The 23,052-nt window shown below is 39.6% G+C and overlaps 3 protein-coding genes and 1 long non-coding RNA gene across 5 annotated transcripts in view; 2 read left to right on the top strand and 2 right to left on the bottom strand.

Annotated features, from left to right (window-relative positions):
- Window positions 1-3,556: 3,556 nt before the first annotated feature.
- On the bottom strand, window positions 3,557-7,964 carry LOC148736376 (uncharacterized). Its single transcript, XR_015999307.1, has 2 exons — window positions 7,719-7,964; window positions 3,557-4,050 (listed from the first exon to the last, which is right to left on the bottom strand). It is a non-coding gene; the product is annotated as an uncharacterized LOC148736376 (long non-coding RNA).
- LOC111333446 (sphingosine 1-phosphate receptor 2-like) lies at window positions 5,557-9,716 on the top strand. 2 transcript variants are annotated; one of them, XM_022939016.2, is made up of 2 exons: window positions 5,557-5,698; window positions 8,318-9,716. In XM_022939016.2, exon 2 carries the CDS (start codon window positions 8,362-8,364, stop codon window positions 9,325-9,327), a length of 966 nt encoding a protein of 321 aa, XP_022794751.2. In that variant the 5' UTR covers window positions 5,557-5,698; window positions 8,318-8,361; the 3' UTR covers window positions 9,328-9,716. The 2 variants fall into 2 exon arrangements, with proteins under 2 accessions (XP_022794751.2, XP_088611257.1); XM_088755131.1 differs by lacking the exon at window positions 5,557-5,698 and adding an exon at window positions 6,628-6,736.
- A 5,038-nt stretch (window positions 9,717-14,754) lies between these two features.
- LOC148736375 (histamine H2 receptor-like) lies at window positions 14,755-16,348 on the top strand. The gene has a single exon (XM_088755166.1). It carries the CDS (start codon window positions 15,381-15,383, stop codon window positions 16,299-16,301), a length of 921 nt encoding a protein of 306 aa, XP_088611292.1. The 5' UTR covers window positions 14,755-15,380; the 3' UTR covers window positions 16,302-16,348.
- A 5,543-nt stretch (window positions 16,349-21,891) lies between these two features.
- The window catches only part of LOC148736374 (uncharacterized), a 1,458-nt gene continuing 297 nt past the window's right edge, over window positions 21,892-23,052 (bottom strand). The window contains exon 1 of the mRNA XM_088753062.1: window positions 21,892-23,052. This exon is cut by the window's right edge and continues 297 nt beyond it. Within this exon, the coding sequence (XP_088609188.1) occupies window positions 21,892-23,052 (1,161 nt within the window).

The following is a 23,052-nucleotide window of genomic DNA, read 5'->3' as shown; positions in this document are numbered from 1 at the left end:
AAAGTTGTCTCTTCTTACAATATTTATCATACTTGCTACTACTACGACCTTTTAGATTTAGCGTTAGGTTTAGCAGTGGTAAGGCGGTGTTCATTAAAAAAGTCTTTTAAACGTCGTTTAGTTTCTCCTTTGTATTGATAAACCTAACTCTAAAACTAAACCATAGTAAGTAGTCCCCTCTACTAACTATGTCTAAACCTACTACAGTCGCAGAACACTTCCTTCCCTCTCCCAACCACTCTGCTTACGACATGGAGCTTATATCCATCAAAAAAGTGTTTTCCAAGAGGGACTCGATCCGCAAGGCCTGGGAAGCTTTTTTAACTTCAAGAGGCAATACTATTTATGCCGATGGTCTTAACGCTCGCGAAGAAATGTATTAGTAAGAAGGAGACCATATAGCGTATAGTAACAGTCGACGCAAAATCCACCAAATCGCTCAAATTCGCCATTTAGAGCCACAGGAACGACAATACACAGCAAGTGAGGTAGGTTTACATTTATTCTGAGCTTTAACTCAGACATTTCATGATATAAGTTTACGATAATAAGACTCTTCAATATTCTCCAATATATTCCTTTATATTTCGAATGAACAACCAGACTCGTCGCTTGTCTGGGCCCCCTGTGTATATTTATATTCGTTATTTTGGGCCGATTAGATCACTGCTGATCCAACGTACAAGAGTAGGATTATAGTCCACGATTGCTTGCTGAACATTTCACAGTAATATATCAACATCTATCATGTTTCCAGTTCTTCCCTCACATTTTACTGATATCAGCAGCGCTTTTTAAAAATGGTATGTAAATTTTTTGTAAGAAAACTTTGCACCTCCAACGAAAAGGACAATATGTCTTTGACTAATGCAGAAGATTAGATTTTTAACTTTGATGTGATCCCGAAATTTTTTTTACTTTCCGGAAAAATGTTTTTGTGGCCTGAAAGTCCGGTTACTTTGCTCTTAAAAAAAAATACTGTCCATAGTCCCTCCTCTCTACTCTGTTATGAACGCCTGATCCTCTCTCTCCCTTCCCCTTGAAAACCAGTTGACCCCCTAAAAAGTTCTCCATCCCCCTCTGGCGATCCGATATAAAATGATTGGTCCCTTGGTTTGAGGAGCAGGTAAATAATAATCGAAAAAGACAATTTTTTGCTGATTTACGACCTTCATGCTGAATGTTCCTTAATCAATTGATCATGTTGATTATCTCTGCGACAGTAAAGCGATAATGATTACTTTTCAAGATTCGAAACGTGATTGTTAAAGTTTGCTCCTTGACCGATTGACAGATATCAAATTTGCAAATAAAAGTATGTTTGACATTTTAACGATATTCTCTAACATCAGGAGTGATGGGCTCCTGCTAACATATATTGTGGCAGATTTGGCAGATGATATTTACGCTGCATGTCACTTGTATGATTTATTCGTAAAGGTAACTTGTTAACTCGTTATTCCCACAGTGACGCATTAGCGACGGATTTGCTATCAAGAAGGTAAGTTTGTCAAAAAAAAAAACCCTAAAAAAACGTAACGGATTTAGGCAAGTCTGTTACGAGTACTTTCCTCTTTTTTCCTTTTTTTTGTTAGGGGGAGGGGGAGGGGGAGCACGTAAATGATTGAAATTTAGCGCTCTCAGGATCTGCAGCATCCGAACTTAAACGGGCGACCATAAGATTCTTCATGTGGTAAACGTTTTTTTTTTTTTTTTTTCTGATTTGCCCAATTTAAGACATATTGCACTGAATAAAAGAGGCTTTCAAGAAGTTTAGGTAGCTTAAGCTTCATAAAGTCTTCAAATTCGCTGCTTTGGCAGTAAATGTATTGCTTATATAATTTGCAAAGTTAATTGAATTAATGTAAAATATTTACACAAACTATTACGAACGACGTAATGAAGCTAAGGAACTAATGATTAGACCGAACGTAGCATTCTTCAAATCATTCTGAAAAAGTTCATTCCAAGCCCAAAATTTGAGTTTAAGCAGCATTTGCAGTTCAAAATTTCCAAGGAATTTTTACTTTGTCTGACACTTGTGGCAAATGAATGACATCTGTCTTTGTCAGTTTGACAACCGATAAAGTTAAACTTTACCATTGATTTGCGCATGCTTTTATTTGCACACAAGAAAGGAAAATGTCACTGTACTCGGAGCCAATGAGAATTCATTTTTATCGTCTATTTTTTTTTTAATTCTCATTTTGCCCAATTTTTCTGTAGTTCCGAATTGCGTCGAAGTTGTCATCTCTCGCAACCCCATGGTGCAGGTGGCCTAAAGGAAAGAAAACTAACAAGTATGTAGATTCTTGTCACTTTGTCACAATGTTTGTATAGGATACTTAACAGATTTTTCATTTCCGGTTAACTTTCAGCCTGTTCGGGCGTTCGGTCAAGTGGTTTGTAAGCTTTTGGCAACTTGCTTAAAGTAACAATACCCTAACAAGTACGTAAATTCTTGTCACTTTGTCACAATGTATGTATAAGATACTTTACAGATTTTTCATTTCAGGTTACCTTTCAGCCTTTTCAGGTGTTCAGTCAAGTGGTTTGTTGGTTTTCGGCAACTTGCATGATACGAATGCCAAAATCAGCGGCAGGTGTATTACGCATGATCTACGCAGGACTTCAAACTGATTGATTGGTTCGCGTTCGATTGTCCACTTTCTAGTTTTAGGTTTATAACGATGGATGGACTGAGAGTTTATATCCCAGAAATCAGAGTAGGAAAGGTTTGTTTTTACTACGTTGAATCGGACACGATTTCAAATGAAAATAAATTATCGATGATTATAGCTTACTGATCCTGATCATGTAAATAATTACCACGTCATCATAATTACAGCCGAATCCCGGTAACTCGAACTTTCCTAAACTCCACTCTCGTGCCAGCTCGAACCAAATTCGATTTCCCCCGGATCTCCGTCACATGATTTACTGCAATGTTTCCCTTGGTATTCGAACCCTCGATAACTCGAACCTTCCGCCAACTCAAAGCAATTTTTGTTTCCCCTCGGGTCATTCTCTATATATTTTTGCCCTCAAACATTTATGGTCATCTGGTATCGAGAACTGGTCGCCAGTTGACTATATATTTTGGCAGAAATATTAGATCACTCGGCTCGTGAGTTAAGTAATCGTCTCAGGAAAGGGGAAACTTTGCCGAAAAAAAGAGTTAGCGCGAGGGATTTTGAGTGTTGGCGAAATCACCATTGGCGATTATTCCAATAGTCAGTAACCGAAACGACTAGTTATGATAAAAATATGTTTCTTGGTAGGTTCCACAAGTTCCATAGATTCCGCGCGTCCACAGTCTGCAATTCCAAAAAAAAAACTCGCTTAAAAATACTGCTAGCCTTAAATTCGGAAGATGGACATGGATCAAATATGCTTGAAAGCCTGTTCTTAGTTTTATTTGAGTTGTTTCATTTTAAGTGACCGTTCAATACCAGTGGAAGACGATACAAACAGGCCGTTGGGGTAATCAGTGAAGGGCGACCGTGACCGTGACCGTGACCGCGATAGTGACCGCTAAATATAGGTGACTGCTTAATGAAGGTAAAAATAAAGTGTTTAATAGGAAATAAATTCGGGTCTTTGACAACTGACCGCTTAATATATATATATATATATATTATATTAATATATAAATATATATTAGCTCTTTGGCATACAAAGCTTTGCTTTCATGTCCAAATTGAGCACTCTAACTAGGATGAGTCATTGCTCTGCAATTGCGCATGCTCGCTAGTGTACTCTAGTTTGAGCACTCTGGCATGGCTTAGACGATACCACAAAAAATTCTCTGCATTATGGGACTCGTTACCCAACAGCAGTCCTTGCACACCCCGACTGTTCAGGTGCCCCGTTAGGCGGGGAGCGCTTCCGGGGGGCCAGGTTCGATTCCTGGGCGATTTTGGCGTACTGGTGTACCCTCCTTCAGGCGTTACTCGGCGGAACCATTGCACTCCGGTTCCGTTAAGTATATATGTCGTCCGGCCGTTGCAGCACTGACCATTGCACTAATGGGTCCGTGGCCGGGGGCGCCTGAAAAACAAAAAAAAAAACTGCACTGATGAGGCCCAGAAGGCCGAAAATGACTTCACGAACAAATGACTTTAGAGTTAGATTTCGCAAGCAAAAGTCTGCTATGGTCACTTAGAAAAAAACCTGTGAAGTAGCACTACATTTCAACCACAGGCGGCTCAAGCTCTCTTAAAGAACCACACATGGAACACAATTTGCATATATATCGATTTATAAAGATTTGTATGGGATTTTCTACAAGATATCCATGGAGATAGTTAAAAGTGAAAATATTAAATAAAAATGGCTTACCTTATTCCATACGTGTGTTGTTTGCTCCTGGTGTCGTTATTTTACCGATTTAACTTGATTTAAGCGTTTTTCTTTTTTAATCCTGGTTTTCTCTTCTCAAAGAGAAGGCAAGTGTTTGACCTTGTCTTCTCTTTAAGAAGAGAAAACCAGGATTAGAATTAAAAAAACCCGCTTAAATCAAGTTAAATCGGTAAAATAACGACATCAGGAGCAAACAACACACTTATGGAATGAGGTAAGCCATTTTTATTTAAAATTTTTCACTTTTAACTATATATCTCCATGGATATCTTGTAGAAAATCACATGAAAATCCTTCTAAATCGATATGCAAATTGTGTTCCTTGTGTGGTTCTTAAAGAGAGCTTGGGTCGCCTGTGATTTCAACAAAAAAAACACCACATGATCTAAGCGATTTCTCATTCCAATGCATTTATCAAGTGCAGGCGACCGTAAACAATTCAGGTAACATCGAGAAACTTTTAATTACCAAAGAAGCATATTGGAGCGCACAGTTGTTCTCTCTGGCACCTTTCGGCTTGAATAAGCGCCGGGAATTTCACTCCAAAAAAAGAATAAACTATGATTAATGTGGAAAATTTTTTCAAATAGGGCGGGCATCAAAGGTCCCGGTCTCAGTTTTGATTGGGAATTTTGGTACAATTCTCGCCTTATTTCAACGCTAGTTCCTTAACATTTTCAGTGGATGCGACAATTTTTTAATTTCTGTGTTTGTTTTTCTCGTAGATTGCGATAATTTTTCGCGTAGTTATTACTGTTTTTGTTAATACGTGTCATCACGCCCTCTTTGTAAACCTATTTAAGGAGTTTGTAAGTTATTGCATTACAACTGATGAAGGTCTCAGACCGACACGTTTTTTATTCAACTTTTTAGATTTTTTATTGAGTATGTCTTTCTTCGCGCGAAGTTGTCCGTCCTCGTGTGCCACTTCGCTATGCATTCAAGCGGTTCGGGTAAACGAAATATTCATGATCAGCTGTTTACGGCGACTTACATTTTTTTTAAAAAATTTAAACGATCAAACGTTGATGTTAACTGTTTACCGGCCAAAAATTTAGAAATTTTACCAGTTTTGCCCATTGTCCAATGTCCAACAGATACACATGCATCGAACAATGTTACTTTGTTTTAATGTTACGTTTGCCTGATATTGTATATCCGCTCGCAATGAGCTGATCCCTTAAGTTTCCTTTACGTCACTAACACGCATACTCTTGGTTTACTTGCGCACGAAAGCAATGAGCTGTAACAGGAATATTTTGACAGGATGAACCTAAAATTGCGCTTTTATTGGACTCGTTTGGAGTATGGTTCATCCCCGGAGCCAACAACAAAAGTAAGTCACATTTCCAAAATGAATACCTGTCAAATTTTATGTATTCTGGCTTCATTTGGCTCCTACAATACAATCGCATGATCTCACTAGCTATGATCACCAGTGTTGTAATCAATTTGGCACTTCTTTGGCCATCATTCTTATCCTTCGATAGACGCATTCGGCTTTTGTGTTCAGATCTGGTTAAATTTGCTCTGTTCGGGCATCCCTTCACGAACTCAGCTGTGTGGAAAAATTGCACAATTGTAACCACCAAACTGAACCTTTTTAGGTGGAAATGGGGATGTAAACAAACCAGCTGACCTGGCGAACTCTAACCTGTGATCGGGCGTTCTTTCCTTTTACTGTATCCCTATCGTTCTCCCCAACGATAGAGAAGGCCTGATGGCATGCTAGGCAAATCCCAGCGCACAACTCCCCTTACTAACGTACTTAGAATGCAACTCTTTTCAGAAAATATTTGAACTGAAATTTACTTTGAGGACAGATTTTACACCGACGAAATCCTTCTTTTTTTTGTTTTTTGTTTGTTTGTTTTTTTTTCTTTGCAAAATCTGAAATCCGCGCGTGTTTCCAAGTTTTAATCCAAAAACACCCTTAGATCAACATCGAGGCAATCAAAACGCCCCAAAAAAACTGCTTTTAAAAGTCTTTCTGGTACCTCTTTTTTGTCATACTATCTTTCGCTGCATTTCCTTTTTAGACAAGATATTAGATCTATAAGATGCAACAAAAATTATAAATTATCAGTGCCAAATTCTCAATAGCAGGAATGCTACCTCACGGTCAGTATATTTTTAGACGCAGCCCGCTCAAATATATATTGGGTCTGTCTCAACTTCCTACGCTCCACTGCGGAAGGAAATATCAGTGTTTGACCAGTTCAGAGCATTTCCACTTTTGGAAATAATTTATTTCACCAATCGGAACAAACTTATTATTATTTTAGTTACGTGATGCAAAGCAGGTTTTCATAATTTGGGAATAATTGATTTCTTGTTGTTGGACCTTAAACACAGCGCACTGTCTGCATTTCAGGTAACATTACGTTTATAATGATACGATCCAAAATCCTCTTCATACAGTTCTGGTCTGACCATAAAGGTTTACTTTCTTGTTGCGCTTAACGTTAAAAACGTACGTTATGGTTGAAGAAAGATGTTTTCGTCTTGTCTCGAGTGTGGGACGAGGGAAATAAAACCGGCTTTCGAGCGAGCTGGTAAAAGAAAATTACATTTACTATACACCGAAATGGTGACTAAAAATTGAAGTGGTATTCTTGTTGTTGTTTTAAGCTAGACTACTATAAGGTTCTTAAGACGACAGACACCAAATGTCTATCACAAATTTTAATTCGTAAGCTTTTGCTTGCATTGTTAAGCAAATTCTTCTTGTCAGCACGAAACGTACGTGTGAAGAATGTATACGGTATCGAAATAGAAAAGAACAGTACTTTCAAAAAGTCACATTCATTTGAGTTCCGTTAAATTAATAAAGAAATTTAAGTATGGTGAATGAAACAAAATTCTGAGTATCCTGCAAGAAAAAGAGCTATAGCTTCAGTTTCCGTAACTCCGTTTGCTGAATAAGGAAAAAGGATTTGTAGTTTTCTTACAAAAGACTTTCTTTAGAAGAAGTGAAGTAAATCAGAAATCTTTATTACCCGATAATTGACTACATGCTAAATGATAGAAGTTGGTGTTTTGGTTCTTGTTCTTTTGTTGATGATCATTTCCGTTATTCTCGTGACCTTAACGTGTGATTCAGGGGTGTTACGGCCATAGATTTTCAGACTGAATCGGAGTCATCAATAAACCACGACGAGTACACAAATATGGTAACTTTAATGATCCAATACGTAAAAACTGAAACGAAGGATACAATGACCGACTGACATCATACTCGAATACCGAGGGATTGCAAACGACGATAAACAACATGAAACTACAAACTATTTTGAGGCGACAGACAATCAACGAACCTAATAACAACGAAAACGAAAACAACAACTACTACGTACCTCTATCCCAACTCTGGGTGAACAACGATGAAGGTACCAGAAATCTTACAAAATAACTTAGTGCTAACATAAAGCTCGAGCACCGCTCGCACGGATCATACTATTTTCTACACTTGACTGCGCACGCACAGTGACGTCATACGTAACGCAGTGGTAACGCTTACAAGGGGTGATACTGTTACGAGAAGCTCAGTAGATACCAGACCCCCTTGGGGTCAAAGTGGCTTGAACTGGAGCTGTTTGATACAGAATTTCCAATATGCTTTTTCATCTTTATCTAACAGTTCCCTGCACGCCAACAATTTCAAGTTACTGTCACCTAGTCCTCACTGAGGTAAACTGGAAATTTAAACAAAAACAAAACTAAAACAAAAAATATAACTCAATTTCATGTTATGGAGAATTGCGAGGACTAAAATTGAACTATCGTTTTTCTTCATTTCAAATGCGGAATCGCGTCGTAAAAGCAGCAGACAAGCCGATCATTACATCATGACATGATTGTGATTGTGTATGACCATGTCAATAGGTTGGAAAGAAAGCAAATTCTCACTTTCTTTTTACCTGTATACTAAGCTGTTTGTTTCTTTTATGCTCAGGGGATTTGGTAAACGCGCTACAAGTATCCTACTGGTGGAACACAATGACTTTGGACACCAGCGACAATACTCATAATAACGTCAGCCATGAAGTCTGGAGGAGAGCCCCAGCATCACAATGTATCCCTTGGCTTGTTGTAACCAGCATCGAGTCTTTGGCCATAATTATTCTTAACGTCGTCACCATTATTGTATTTGTGAAGCAGCGTCGGCTACAGCGGCGAAGTACATTCTTGATCATCCACCTGGCTGTAGTCGATCTTTTGGTCGGAGTTGCAGGACCTGCTTGGATTGCCAGATTGGGAGACACCTGGTGTAATCTGTGGGGCGACAACAGCTCGACTGATGAAGAATCATGGATACGAATACAAAAAGTTTTCGAGTCGATATTCTTATTTGTGTCTCTTTTTAATCTCTCCGTTATTTCTCTAGAAAGAGTTCACGCCACTTTTTTTCCATTCAGGCATCGCTTTGTAAAAAACTGGGTTTATGGACTGTTAATAGCTGTTATATGGGTTGTACCTTTAGCATTAAGAGGAGCACAAATAGGGAGCCGGATGGGGCGCAATTCCAGCTTTGATTTCGATTTTATTATGTTACTTTCATACTTTGCTGTTCAACTTTCTGTGATTTGTCTTTCCTACATTTCTATATATGTCAAAGTTCGTTTCAGTCGTCATCCTCAACAGCACGGTGCAGCCGGTATGAGAGAAAGAAAACTGACGAGCACTTTGTTTCTTGTCACTGTTGCATCGTTATTAACAATTTTGCCCACCATCATAAGATTAAGTATCATTGTTTTTGACTTCCAGTTCTTCACGAGCCTTTCAAAGCGATCAGCGATGGACTTTCTTCTTATAACCGTTGCTTTCTTGTTGACCAACTCGCTAATAAATCCCGTAATCTACGCCATACGAATGCCGGACTTGAGGGCAGGAATTTTAAGGATAATATTCCGCACGAGTTCAAAGCGCCCTCGTAAGGATGTTTTGCCTCTTCAAAATATTTAATTTATTCACCTGTTTCGAAAATACAGCATGATTTAAAATAATTAGATGAAAAAGTCCTATCATTCCTTATACAACCTAATATGGTTCTTCTAAGTGCACGCGTAAATTTATTTTAAAATTTCAATTTGAGGGGGTGGGGGTGTGTGGGTTGAGATGCCCATTGGAGCAAAAAAATCGCAGAATATGGTTTATATGAAGTTCTCTTATGACGAGAGAAGTGTATGCATGTGTACGTGTTTCATAGTAGAGTGTAATAATAATAATATAACGATTCGGTTTTATCATGAGAGTTGCTAAAGTAAATTGGCCACCGCAAAGAGATTCTAAGCTGACTTTTCGAGCGTCAGAGCGAATGGAATACAATTTGTCATAAAAAGTAGTAGACTCCTTGTATTGTGTGCAATTTTGAGTGACTATGGTGCGATTCGTTGTGGGTGGATCTCGATGGGGGAGGGGGCATCACGTTCAGTGACGGTCGACGGTTTAAAATAAGCCCTTTTGACGGTTGACGGTTAAATTTTAGGTCATTTGATGATTGTCAGTTAATTTCTGGGAAAGTCGTTTCTAAAACGAACCAAACACTCGAATTTGGCCGTAATTTTTCATAACGACGCGTTTGTAAAGAACTGTTAGTTCAAAACACCTATTCTTAAAAAATGACTGACGTTTTACGACACAGGTGAAGTGTTTCCACACCGGAAGCCAATTCTGTCGCTAACCAGTTTTACTCGCGATTAGAAGTTAAAGGACTTACATAAATGTATTTTTGTGATGTATAAAAACTTTTATTTACGAACAACAGAATTTGACCCCAATTAAAGCAGTTCTTAATTAAGGATATCTGAGACATTTGACGGCTAACATTAGTCTCCTTCGCAGCCGCTCGGGCCGGAGTCACGCAACGCTCCCCGTCCCCACGCGTGGAGACGGGGAGCGTTGCGTGACTCCGGCCCGAGCGGCTGCGAAGGAGACTAGGCTAACATTGGCTTGCTTTATATTTGACGGTTGATAGTAAAAATATTGCGTCTTTGACGGTTGACGTTTGATATTTTGGCCATTTGACGGTTACCCTTTTGTAATATAATTTTGGCATCTGATCGGTCGAGAGGTTGGCGCGAGTTTTTCTGACTAATCGCAGCTAGAGCGCTGCAAGGGAAAACGGATAGAACACCGGATAAGTTACTAGGAGTCTGTAGCCGAAATCAAAAAACAGATCTTTGGTTCGTTTATTTCTAAAACATAAGTGTCCCTCGATTTTGATCTTAAGAGTCACAGAATATCTCAAGGAAAACAGTTTGCAGTTCAAATCTTCCAAGTCCGATAAACAATGACGACGAAATGCCATCGTTAATTCTTAAATCATGTTTACTTTATTTGATCCTAAGGTCCTTTTATGGTCAACCGTTTTGAGTAGCATTTCAGATCGGATACTACTTTCCGGTTCCATTCTTAGACACAGCTTCAATATATTGTGAAGTATTTTTGCATGATGCCCATGACGTCAATGAGTGTCACCGTCTTTAAATGAAAAATATAAATACTCGACCATCGTGATGACTTTGCTAAATATTCCTTGGCAAAGTTTACGGAATCACAGAGTTTCTTTTGTAACTCATCATTCTTTACTTTACCTAAATCCCAAATGTATCATGATTACACTCGTTGACACACTTTTTTAACTTTATTTAAGTGCTTTCTTAAGCTTGGTTCTTGTGGTGCTTTTTCTGAGAATGATGCCGAAAATAACGCTGTTATCTTGCAAATTTCCTGACTTCGATGAAACAAGCATCTTCGTATTGTCATACTTTGCTTTTATTCTTTCCGCGATTTGCAATTCCTATATTTCTGTATGATGCACGATCCTCGCAGTAGATAGCGCTATTTATGCAATAGCGAAAATCAGACCTGAAAAAAATCAGGCCTGTACGGGAATCGAACCACTGACCTCTGAGATACTAGTGCAGCGCTCTACCAATTGAGCTAACAAGCCAACTGGGAGCAGGCCGTTAAGTTGATTCCTAATAAACCCGTGAAAGTGATAAATGAGATACAATGATTATATGAAGTTCATATATTTTGAACTGCGGTATTAGATACGTATGATGCACGATCCTCTCAGTAGATAGCGCTATTTATGCGATAGCGAAAATCAGACCTGAAAAAAATCAGGCCTATACAGGACTCGAACCACTGACCTCTGCGATACTAGTGCAGCGCTCTACCGATTGAGCTAACAAGCCAACTGGGAGCAGGTCGTTATGTTGATTCGTAATAAACCCGTGAAAGTGATAAATGAGATACAATGAAATATATGAAGTTGATATATTTTGAACTGCGATATTAGATACGCATGATGCACGATCCTCGCAGTAGATAGCGCTATTTATGCGATAGCGAAAATCAGACCTGAAAAAAATCAGGCCTGTGCGGGACTCGAACCACTGACCTCTGCGATACTGGTGCAGCGCTCTACCAATTGAGCTAACAAGCCAACTGGGAGCAGTCCGTTAAGTTGATTCGTAATAAACCCTTGAAAGTGATAAATGAGATACAATGAAATATATGAAGTTGATATATTTTGAACTGCGGTATTAGATACGTATGATGCACGATCCTCGCAGTAGATAGCGCTATTTATGCAATAGCGAAAATCAGACATGAAAAAAATCAGGCCTGTACGGGACTCGAACCACTGACCTCAGATTCGGTACAGGCCTAATTTTTTTTTTTTTTTTTTTTTTCAGGTCTGAATTTCGTTATTGCATAAATAGCGCTATCTACTGCGAGGATCGTGCATCATACGTATCTAATACCGCAGTTCAAAATATATGAACTTTATATATTCATTGTATCTCATTTATCACTTTCACGGGTTTATTAGGAATCAACTTAACGGCCTGCTCCCAGTTGGCTTGTTAGCTCAATTGGTAGAGCGCTGCACTAGTATCGCAGAGGTCAGTGGTTCGAGTCCCGTACAGGCCTGATTTTTTTTTTTAGGTCTGATTTTCGCTATTGCATAAACAGCGCTATTTACTGCGAGGATCGTGCATCATACGTATCTAATACCGCAGTTCAAAATATATGAACTTCATATATTCATTGTATCTCCTATATTTCTATTTGCATCAAAGTCCGTGTTTCAGCCGTCTTCCTCAACACCATGGTGCAGCCGGCCTGAGAGAAAGAAAACTGACGAGTACATTGTTTCTTGTCACCTTAGGATCATTATTAACCATTCTGCCAACGATCATACGCATAAGCTTATTCGTGTTTGATTTCCGTTTCCTTCAGAGCCTCTCTAGGCGATCAACCTTGAACTTCCACCTCATCGTTACCGATTTGTTATTCTTAACGAACGCGCTGATAAATCCTGCAATTTACGCCATACGGATGCCAGACGCGAGAGCAGGTATATTACAAATAATATTCTGCAGACTTGTCAAACCTACAGATAGGGTCGATAGACCTGTTCACAATGTTTAGGTTGTTAAGAGGTTATAGTTTAGAGGAAAAGCAAACGATTTTTCCTTTCTCGAGTTCTATACCTGAGATTAGAAAACTGATTTATGGTTGGTCAAACTGGCTTAACGATTTAAAAGGTTGAATTAGATATTGAAGTTCGTCTATAATGTTTTCTTTGCTTTTTAACATCAGTCTGTGAAGAACCATAGTTGGAGAGAGAGAGAGGGAGAGAGAGAGAGAGAGAGAGAGAGAGAGAGAGAGAGAGAGAGAGAGAGAGAGAGAGAGAGAGAGATAGAGAGATCTACTATTTATGCATAAGACTGAATTAATGATTTGGAAACTGAAATAAAAGTTCTCCTCCAGGTTTTGGTCTTGATAATTTGATGCGGTAAACATTTTTAATACAAGAGATGCAACCCAGTGTGGCAATGACGTGACGCTGTTGCTAAATTTTGACGTCAATTGTGATCTATTGACGAGGAGACACACGGAAAAATGGAATCTATTCATCTGATATAATAGAGAGGTAGAATGTTGTTAATGAAGACGTCATCTATGTGTCCGTCTTTCAGTCAAAATGTGCGTATAATCCAGCTTACTATGTAACTATGTAAATACTAAAAACTTACTTTGCCGAGATATAATTATTTTTCAAGCATTTTTGGCTGGACAAAATAACCGAGTGTCCACCGCACCTGCATCCGTCATGGGACTAGAGTTAGTAGAGGGGGTCTACTAACTAACTCCACAAACTCTGATGGAACTATGGAGATGATCTCACCAGCCTGTGACACAGGCGTCTTTTTGTGTGTGTTTTATGTGAGCGGAGGAAGCGCAAGGGGAGCGCGAGGTGCTAGCCATACGCAAAACGAGGAGCTCTTCCACTTGGGTGTGTCTCAACCCGCGCATTTACCGCGCATTGCTCTCGCACTTGCCTCGGTCTAAAAAGGCAAAATAACGGCACCTGTTTAGCAGGCTGGGCTATGAACTCTCTGTTGGCGTTGATCTAATACTGAAAGGGAGAAGGTTCATCCCTCAGCTTCTCCAAGCCGCGATGCCAGAGCAGCTCAATAATAAAGAAAAAAAGTATTTGTTTTTTTAAAAATTTCAGGAAACTTTCTCTCGTCGGTTAGTCCCAAATTTTTTACTCGAGCGCACTTCGTTCCACATATCATGGTAATTGCACTTTTTCAGTCAACCGTGTTGGAATAGATTTAGCTCAGTCGAAAAAGTGTTGATTTCTTAAAGTGCTTTCCGACAGACTCATTCAATTATATAGCTGTCTTTGTTTCCTTTCGCAGCCTCCATAATAATTGGTAGAAATTAAAAGGCAGTTTTTGCTTTAATAACGGCAACTTTGGCCACCTTTAACTAACCTAAAAATAGGTGGCAGTAAAATGCTCGTTGTCCATACCCAAATTACAGCATTTATTTTTTATGACGGTTTTGTGAGCGAAAAAAGTAAGGGCTGTAAATTTAACTATGCTTGAATTAAGCGGAAATAAGTGTAACCTGAAAGGTATTGATAAGTTAAAGTTTTGTTTGCCAGGGTGATGTGGAAAAAATTTGAAACCCCTGAAAACTCGCCCGTATAATTCCAGACTATTTTTACAGGATATCGGCAAACCATGAAATGATGCATGACAAGAGTTTTCTTTTTTGTTGTACTATGTCGAGGCATTCTACTGTTGGTATGTAACTCACGAGTCGGATTGAATGTTCACGTACCGTTGTAGAAAAATATTATTTTTGTAACTTCATCAGATAACAAAACAACTAATTAAGTTATCGCGGCGAAAAAGAACATTTATAGGTAGAAAATATTCTTCATTTTAAACACTTTATTCTGGCGCGCATTGAAAGATAAATATAATTTTCATTTTATCTACCCAATGGACGTCAAATCTATTGGAGGTGACAGAGATGTCTCGGTTTTGACATTTCCAGTTGACCAGACAATTTCAGTGGCTTTCTTGATTTACTTTATGGTTCAAAATTAAGTAGCAAAAGCTTTTTATCATTCATTTAGACAATGCGACCACTTGACATCAATTATCCAGTGTTTGGAGTGAGAATTGATCTTCACCTGGATATCGCTGTGGTTTGTCTGACAGGCGCATGTATTTGGATCCTTGATACAAAGGTTAGAGGATTCTTTCCTTGCAAGACGATTGTTGTTGGCATCAGTTGTATTTCTAAATAGAGGATTCCTACGATGCGGTACTTGTGATGATTTTTTAGCTCTGGTATCCACGTTTTTGTTATTGGGGTACGTATGATGTGGACATTTTTTATCCTGCGGCAGACGATCCGAGCCAAAAAAATTAACGGCTGATGTGGAAGAATCGTGGGAAGGAATTATTTAAGAAACTACTTGTCGTGCCTTTGCGGTTTTAACGGCATCGCCGTCTTCTTTTTGTATGAATTCCCCCAAAACTCGCAGCTAGTCACGTATGATGCCCATAGGTAAATTCGTAAACTCACGAAAAAACCCTACTAGACGACACCCGAAACATTGCTGTTTATTTTTTGATAAAAGTTGAACGTTTTCAACCCCTATTTAGATCTTTGACTCAAGCTAGTGGAACTCAATGGTGACTATCGGGTCTCGATCTTGGAAGCTCGCTGCATCACAATGTATCCCATGGCTTGTTGTGTATAGCATTGAATGTCTGGCCATAGTTATCCTTAATATCATCACCATTATTGTATTTGTGAAGCAGTGCCAGCTTCAGCGCCAAAGTAAATACTTGATCATTCATCTGGCCATAACTGATCTCTTGGTTGGAGTAGTGACTGGGCCTCTGTGGATTAAATGGTTTGGGAGCTATTACTGTGATCTATGGGAGTATAGTATACGTAGGTCTTGGTTACGTATGGTTGAAACTATTTTAGGCTTACAAGTCTATCAAACTTCCCTTCTTAGTCTCGCTGTTATTTCATTGGATCGAGCACACGCTACATTTCGTCCTTTCAAGCATCGCTTCATCAAGAAATGGGTTTATGGAGTGATGATAACTATAATTTGGTTGATGTCTGCTGTCATGAACACTATAGCAATAACGGTACGGCCCTTGACTCACATCGTCGCCTATTATAATCTAATTTTTTTCACATATTATTTTTCCCTTCTTCTTGTCGTCGTTGTAAGTTATATTTCTATCTATCTTAAAGTCCATTGTAGTCGTCATCCTCAACACCATGGTGCAGCCGGCCAGAGGGAAAGAAAACTGACGAATGCCTTATGTCTTGTTTCCCTTGGATCGTTAATAACGTTCCCACTGATAGTACTATACTGGGGTGCTTGGACTTTCAATTCCAACCTTCTTTACAATCAGTCATTGGTCCATTTTAAGATAGCTATGATAACAATAGTAGCGGCCAACTCTTTAATAAATCCTATAATCTACGCCATGCGGATGCCTGAAGTAAGAACAGGCATATTACAAATAATTTTCCGAAGGGCTCGAAACCCTATAAATCCGATCGATATCCCACTTCAAAATCTTTAAACATATTGCTAAAAATGTTTTGGACTGTGTCTAAAACATAAACCATTTCTGAAATGTGAAACACATCATTTTAATTTTACATTATTGGAAAGTGAAATGTACATTTGAAATGATTAAACTTTAAAATCGATCACAAATTCAAACCTCAGTTTGTGAAGTTGTTGATTTATCTGTTTTTTTTTTTTTTTTTTCAAATTTCATCGTGTCTGCATCCATTTTAAAACCGAAGTAAACAAAGGTGACCACTATCAACTCTACTAACTCTGGTGGAACTACAGAGACCATCTCTTACAGCCGGTGCTACAGGCGTCAGGCGATTTTCAGGCGGGCACACAAAGTGCGAGAAAGGCATGAGGAGCTCTGCCTCCTGCTCTTATCTCACCCCAGGTGATGGCCGATTAATTAAACGAAGGATAACTCCAGATCACACTTTATTTCTCTTTTCCTGATGCAAGCACGCCATTTACAAGACCAACTAACCATCATTCATAACGAACCTTAGTCATCACGAAATGTCTCCACATCAATCCTCGCACTTTCTTCGCGTTCGTCTCGCGCGCCTACGCCTAAAAAATTGAAAAATGATCTCACCTGTTAAGCAAACCGTTCTTTGAACTCACTGTTGGAGGTAAACTAATACTGTGACGGAAAAGGATCTTCACCTTCCAGATTCCCCCCCCCCCCCCCTCGCCTTGCTCGACCAGCTGCAAAATAAAGAGATTTGTGCTTTTGAACAAAAATCTATTAACCGGAAAGGGTTTTATACCTCGTCAGGACCAAGCACATGATTAACAACATTCTTTTTTCTCCCTAGAAGAAGCTTTCTAACTTCCCTCGAGCGTCATATGATAACAATTGCATATTTAAATTAACAGTATTGGAATAGATTTAGCTTAAAATTTATTTGAAGATAACTTGCTTTCAATTGGATCGATTCAATTGGATCGACTGTCCTTGTGTCCTTCACCTCTTTAAATTTTGGTACCAATTTAAAAGAAAAAATACGTGAAAGAGACTACTTTCGTTTTTAAGCTAGATGTTGCATTAAGAACGGCAGTTTGGCCACCTTGTACTACCGCTAAAATCGAATTGAAATTAAATCGCTGTAGTCCGTTCTCTAATTTAGTTCATGTTCTACTACTGCGCCTGTGTTACGCAGAAAAGGTACGACGCCAAAAAAATATTGGAGAAACAAGTTGTAACCGAAAAGTATTACTTTATTCCAGTTTTGTTTGCACAGATAATCTGCTGGCAACTTTAACTCCTTTGATGTCACCTGTTTGATTTCACAGTTATTTTAGCGGGACATCAGTGAATAATGAAGTAACGCATGGCAACAGCGGTCGTTCGTATTTTTTTGTCGCATTTCTTGCTGTCAGGGTACTCTACTGTTGGTGTGTAAATAAATTTGGACTGAAAATTTATGATCAGATACGGACAAATCAGCTGAGCAATAACAAGGAAAAACCTCATCAGTCCGAGTACTATTATTGTTTACAGAGCCTGGATTAATAATTTATTGCATCATACTCCATTAAGTTTTGAAAGATCAACAAAAATGTTCATTTCGGTTACCCTCAAATTAATGTCAAATCTATCGGAAGAGAAGGAATGTCTCAATTTTGAAATTTCTATTTAACCACGCAGCTTCGTAGCTATCTTGATAGACTTTTTTGCTCAAATGTAAGTACCGTTCCTTTAAGGAAAAGACACCGCTTGATATGAATATGCCTCGTTTGGGTTGAGGATTAATCCTCGCCTTGCTAGTTGCTATGGTTTTGTATTACAGGTGTACTTAAACCGATTCTTCATAAAGAAGTGAGAAGTTCTTTTTCTTGACAGACAATTGTTGTTCGTGTCAGTCATTTAACAAAATCGAAGATATCTATCTACGATGTCGCAGATGTGATGGTTTTTCGGTTCTCATCTCCACGTGAATGTTTTTTGGTCTCCGTCAGATTCATTAAGGAGAAACACTGGGTACACTTCTTAAGGTAACGGTTAAATCAACAACGGCAACATTGGATCCAATAATGTTGATAAAGATGACTTTGTTATTGAAGATTTTGAGCTCTCATCATAACTAACTTATGAATCTCTCCGAGAAGGCACTCGCGTGAATTAAGGAATGGCTCAAAAACGAGATCGTGACCCCCAGCGAGGCCTTATAGTTAAGTATCTGTAATTGCTAACTTTATTAATAAAGAGCTCTTAAGTTTCAGCGTCGTACGTTTAAACAATCATGGCATTGCTTTTCGAAGGTATACTAAATCAAGGAATGTTTCGATATGAAGAAAGTTTCCCGACGTAAACAGATTATTTGTCGTTACTTAGTATATTGGAGGATTTTCATCTCGAAAAATTTTGTAGGGATCTTCACCAGACAGAGGTACGTAACAAATAATTCCTGCCTTTGTACATACATGCATGTAAAATCGTGATATAATTCGGAAACTGCACTAGCTTATTAACACTGCTTTTAAACAACTGTAAAAATAACTATTTCCCTCCCGGCCCAAAAGGCTTAGCTGAACAGTTTTGGCGATCAATCGACTGAGTAGTATTCGCATGGGAGTAATATGCTGCACAAGTTTATGTTGTGTTATTAACTAACATAATTTTACGAATTCCAATACATACTACGCATGTTTATATATAGTCCTCTACAGTCTTTGAACGTGCGTTGACTGTAGTGTTTGGAGAGACGAGAATAGAGTCAATTGCAATAATATTAACTCAACTAGTTTAATGGCGGATGTACTAAACAACACAACGCACGAGGCGAGTCACGTGCTAGCATACGTCGTAACATTCCTCCCTTCCTTAGGAAAAGTATCAACGAACACTAAAATAATAAAACGTCAGAGTTCCTGTAGACAGTCTCAAGCTCACTAAGGAACTTGTTCAATAAGGCGCTTAGGCGGTCTTCGGTCACGAACTGGGTAGCGTCTCTCTGGAAAAACAGTCTGGTCACGTCGATCAGACTTCTTGTATGAAACGGCTTCTTCTTGATTTACAAGATCCCTTGGTTGTTCTGGGGCTGGTTTCGCCTCCGTGGCACGAGGTTGACTCTGGTTGGGTGTTGGTTCACTATGTGAAGGAACGTGTCCTACTGTGGCGACGGGCGTTTCAGTTGGCGAATATGCTGCTAAAGACTGAGGTACATTCACTTCCCAATCCTCTGATTGTTCCTGCTTATGGGGTTGAATCTTCGTTCCTGAGAGGTCTTTCAACTGATCGATATTTCGTTTCCAAAATAACTCCTTTACCTGTACACGATAAGTCACAGGTCCTAACTTGGCAACTACCACTCCCTTGACCCAAGGATCTTGACTCTTCCTGTAGTCTTGTACCAAGACTGGATCTCCGACACTAAGCTGTCTCTTGGGCGCAGTAGGTTGTAACTTGGAGGGTTTAGATACTTTCTTTCGAAGATCTGGTCGTAAAAGATCTAGACGTGTCCGTAGTCTTCGGTTCATCAGCAATTCAGCGGGCGTACATCTTGTTGCCGTGTGCGGTGTAGTGCGATAGCTCAATAAGAATGAACAAATCTTCTGTGATATGGTACCTGGCTCACTTTTAGCTGCTTTCATCGCTTGTTTAAAGGTTCTTACTGCTCTCTCCGCTTCGCCATTAGATGCTGGATGGTATGGCGCGCTGAGGATTTGTTTCACATGTTTGTATCTTAGGAAATCTTTAAACTCTTGTGCAATAAATTGAGGGCCATTATCTGAGACAATCTCTTCGGGTAAACCATGAATAGCAAAGAGTGAGCGTAATGCGTCCACCGTTGCTTGAGCGGTTGTGCTTGACATAGGTATCACTTCTAGCCATTTAGACTTCGCGTCTACGACAACCAAAAAGAAACCACCAAGAAATGGACCACAATAATCGACATGAACTCGTTGCCAAGGTCGGTGCGGCCACATCCAGGGATTATCGGAGGTTAGTGGCGCTTTACTGTGCGTTATCTGACAGGTCTCACAGTCTCCAACTAACTGTTCGATATCTGAGTCTAACGCCGGCCACCAAACATGAAGTCTCGCTAATGCTTTCATTCGTACAATTCCAGGGTGACTCAGGTGTAACTCTGCTAACACAGTCTCTTGGTGTTTCGCTGGAATCACGACTCTTGTTCCTCTCAAAAGACATCCGTCCTCCACTGTAAACTCATTTCGTTTAGCAAAATAGCTTTTCAAATTGTCAGAAACCTCGGACTTGTCCGGCCATCCATAAAGGGTGAAGTGAATGACTCTCGATAACACTGGGTCTCGGGCTGCATCTTCCCGAAGCCGTTTAGAATTGATTGGAACTCTAGCAACTTGGATCCTGTTGACGTCTGCAGATTCTTCGTCCATGTGTAAGTCAACGTCTGTTCCTTTACACGGAAGTCTTGATAAGGCGTCTGCATTCTCATTCTGCTTTGATCTGCGGTACTTGATATCATACTGGTAAGCTGAAAGCTGGATTGCCCATCTTTGAATACGTGATGCAGCTACGGCTGGAATCGCCTTCTTGGAACCAAACAATAACGTTAGGGGTTGATGGTCTGTCAGAAGGGTAAATCTGCGGCCATACAGAAATTGCTGGAATTTGCGAATACCGAAAATGATGGCTAGAGCTTCTTTTTCAATTACTGAATAATTTCGTTCAGATTTGGTTAGAGATCGCGAGGCGTAAGCAATCGGACGCTCAGTTCCATTAGCAGTGATGTGTGAAATTACTGCTCCCAGGCCTACTGGTGAAGCGTCTACGGCTAACTGAACTTCAAGCTTGGGATTGTAATGAACTAACACTTTTGAAGAAGCCAAAGTATCTTTAAGAGCTTGAAATGATACTTGACACTCCCTATTCCAACACCAGGGTGTGTCCTTCGATAGTAACTGGTTCAAAGGACTGACCAATGTTGACATGTTTGGGATGAATTTGCGAGAGTAGTTTACCAAACCTAAAAATGATTGCAATTCTGTTCGGTTCTCAGGTTCACAAACTTCAAGGACTGTTTGAACTTTGGCTGGGGAAGGATGTATACCTTCCCGATCCAACACGAATGCAAAATATTCCACTTTAGGTTGCATAATCGCACACTTAGAAACCTTAAACTTAGCTCCACATTCTTCAAATTTCTTGAGAGTATGGTGCAAGTTCTCGATATGCTGCTCATCGTTTTGACCAGTGACGATCAAATCATCCAATATTCCGCCAGTTTGGGCCAGGCCATCTAGCATTTTGTCAATCATCTGTTGGAATATTGCAGGTGCAGCTGCCACTCCAAATGGTAGTCTAGTGTACCGGTATAAACCTAAGTGGGTATTAATGGTGACATAGGGTTGGGACTTCTCATCCAGGACTACTTGCTGGTAGGCATGACTGAGGTCTAGCTTAGTAAATAATTCACCTCCATTCAACTTTGTGAATAATTCGTCTGGTGTCGGCATAGGGTACTCTGGGACATCTAAGTAAGGGTTAATGGTGAGTTTGAAATCGCCACAAATTCTCACTGTTCCATCTGGTTTAAGAACGGGAACAATTGGTGTGGCCCAATCCGAACTTTCAACCTTTTTTAATACTCCTTCTTTCACCAGGCGCTTCAGCTCCTTTTCCACCTTCTCCCTGAGTGCGTAAGGCATCGGACGAAATACTGAGGTGTAGCATTCTCTTTCACTTTGAGCTGAGCTGTGAATCCAGTAATGGTACCTAGTTTACCATCAAACAATTTGGGGTACTGTTGAACTACGTCTTCTAACTTGGGTCCTGCTTGGTTAGCTTGTCGAACAGCGTTAATGCGGTGCCAGTTCAACTTAATCTTGGACAACCAATCTCTTCCCATGAGAGCAACACCTTTCCCTTTAGTAACTATAATGGGTAGGTCAAGTTCTTGAGATCCATACTTAACATGAACAGCAGTTTCTCCATACACTGGTATCGAATGCCCGGAATAGCTCCTTAAAGTCACGTTAGACTTTTGCAAAGCAACTGAGCCCAAATCGTTTTGCCATATTTCTTCAGGGATCACAGTCACTGCAGCTCCTGTGTCCAATTCTAATTTACAGGGAACATTATTGATATTAAGCGATATCAATATTTCATCCGATTTCTTTCTTGAGGAATTTCTCACAGAAAACATAGGCCATTCACGGTTGTATACCTCACCGGAGTTTTCAGGATGTGAGGAGTCAGAAGCCTCACTACCAGAACCACTTCCAGTGTCTAACAACTTAATTCTTGAATCTTTTTTCTTCTTCTTTCCCTGTTTAAATTTTTGTGGCTTGGGTTTACCTTGGGTTGGGGATTTCGCAGACTTCTTCTGCAGACATTGTGGACTGATGTGCCCTTTTCGTTTGCATATGTGACACTCGGAATCTTTATGAAAACACTTTTCAGGTGAATGATTTCGCCTACCACAACGAAAACATGGATCATGTACCTCCACCTTCCGAACGGGTTTAGGCTCACTAGAAATCTCGAATATTTCCTTGTCCGTCAACTCCATGCCAACGGCGATATCTACTGCTTTCTTTAGTGTTAAATCTGCTACTCCTAATAATTTTCTTCGAATCGTTTGTGAGGTAATGCCACACACCAGTCTATCCCTCAATGCTTCATCGCGATATACCTCAAACTCACAAGTTTCTGCTAATTTTTGCAACTTAGCTAAAAATTCACGAATTGACTGACCTTCCACTTGATTGTACTTGTGAAATTTGTACCTTTCGGCGATGATAATTGGTTTCGGCGTCAAATGTCGGCC

The sequence above is a fragment of the Stylophora pistillata genome, chromosome 3, assembly GCF_964205215.1.
Source record: "Stylophora pistillata chromosome 3, jaStyPist1.2, whole genome shotgun sequence".
Taxonomy (NCBI): Eukaryota; Metazoa; Cnidaria; class Anthozoa; order Scleractinia; family Pocilloporidae; genus Stylophora; species Stylophora pistillata.
Note: the sequence above shows the minus strand (reverse complement) of the source record. Positions and strands in the feature narration are given on the sequence as shown.

Excerpts from the sequence above, each read along its gene's own strand:
- LOC111333446 (XM_022939016.2), top strand. The coding sequence starts at position 8,362 with ATGACTTTGGACACCAGCGACAATACTCATAATAACGTCAGCCATGAA.
- LOC148736375 (XM_088755166.1), top strand. The coding sequence starts at position 15,381 with ATGGTGACTATCGGGTCTCGATCTTGGAAGCTCGCTGCATCACAATGT.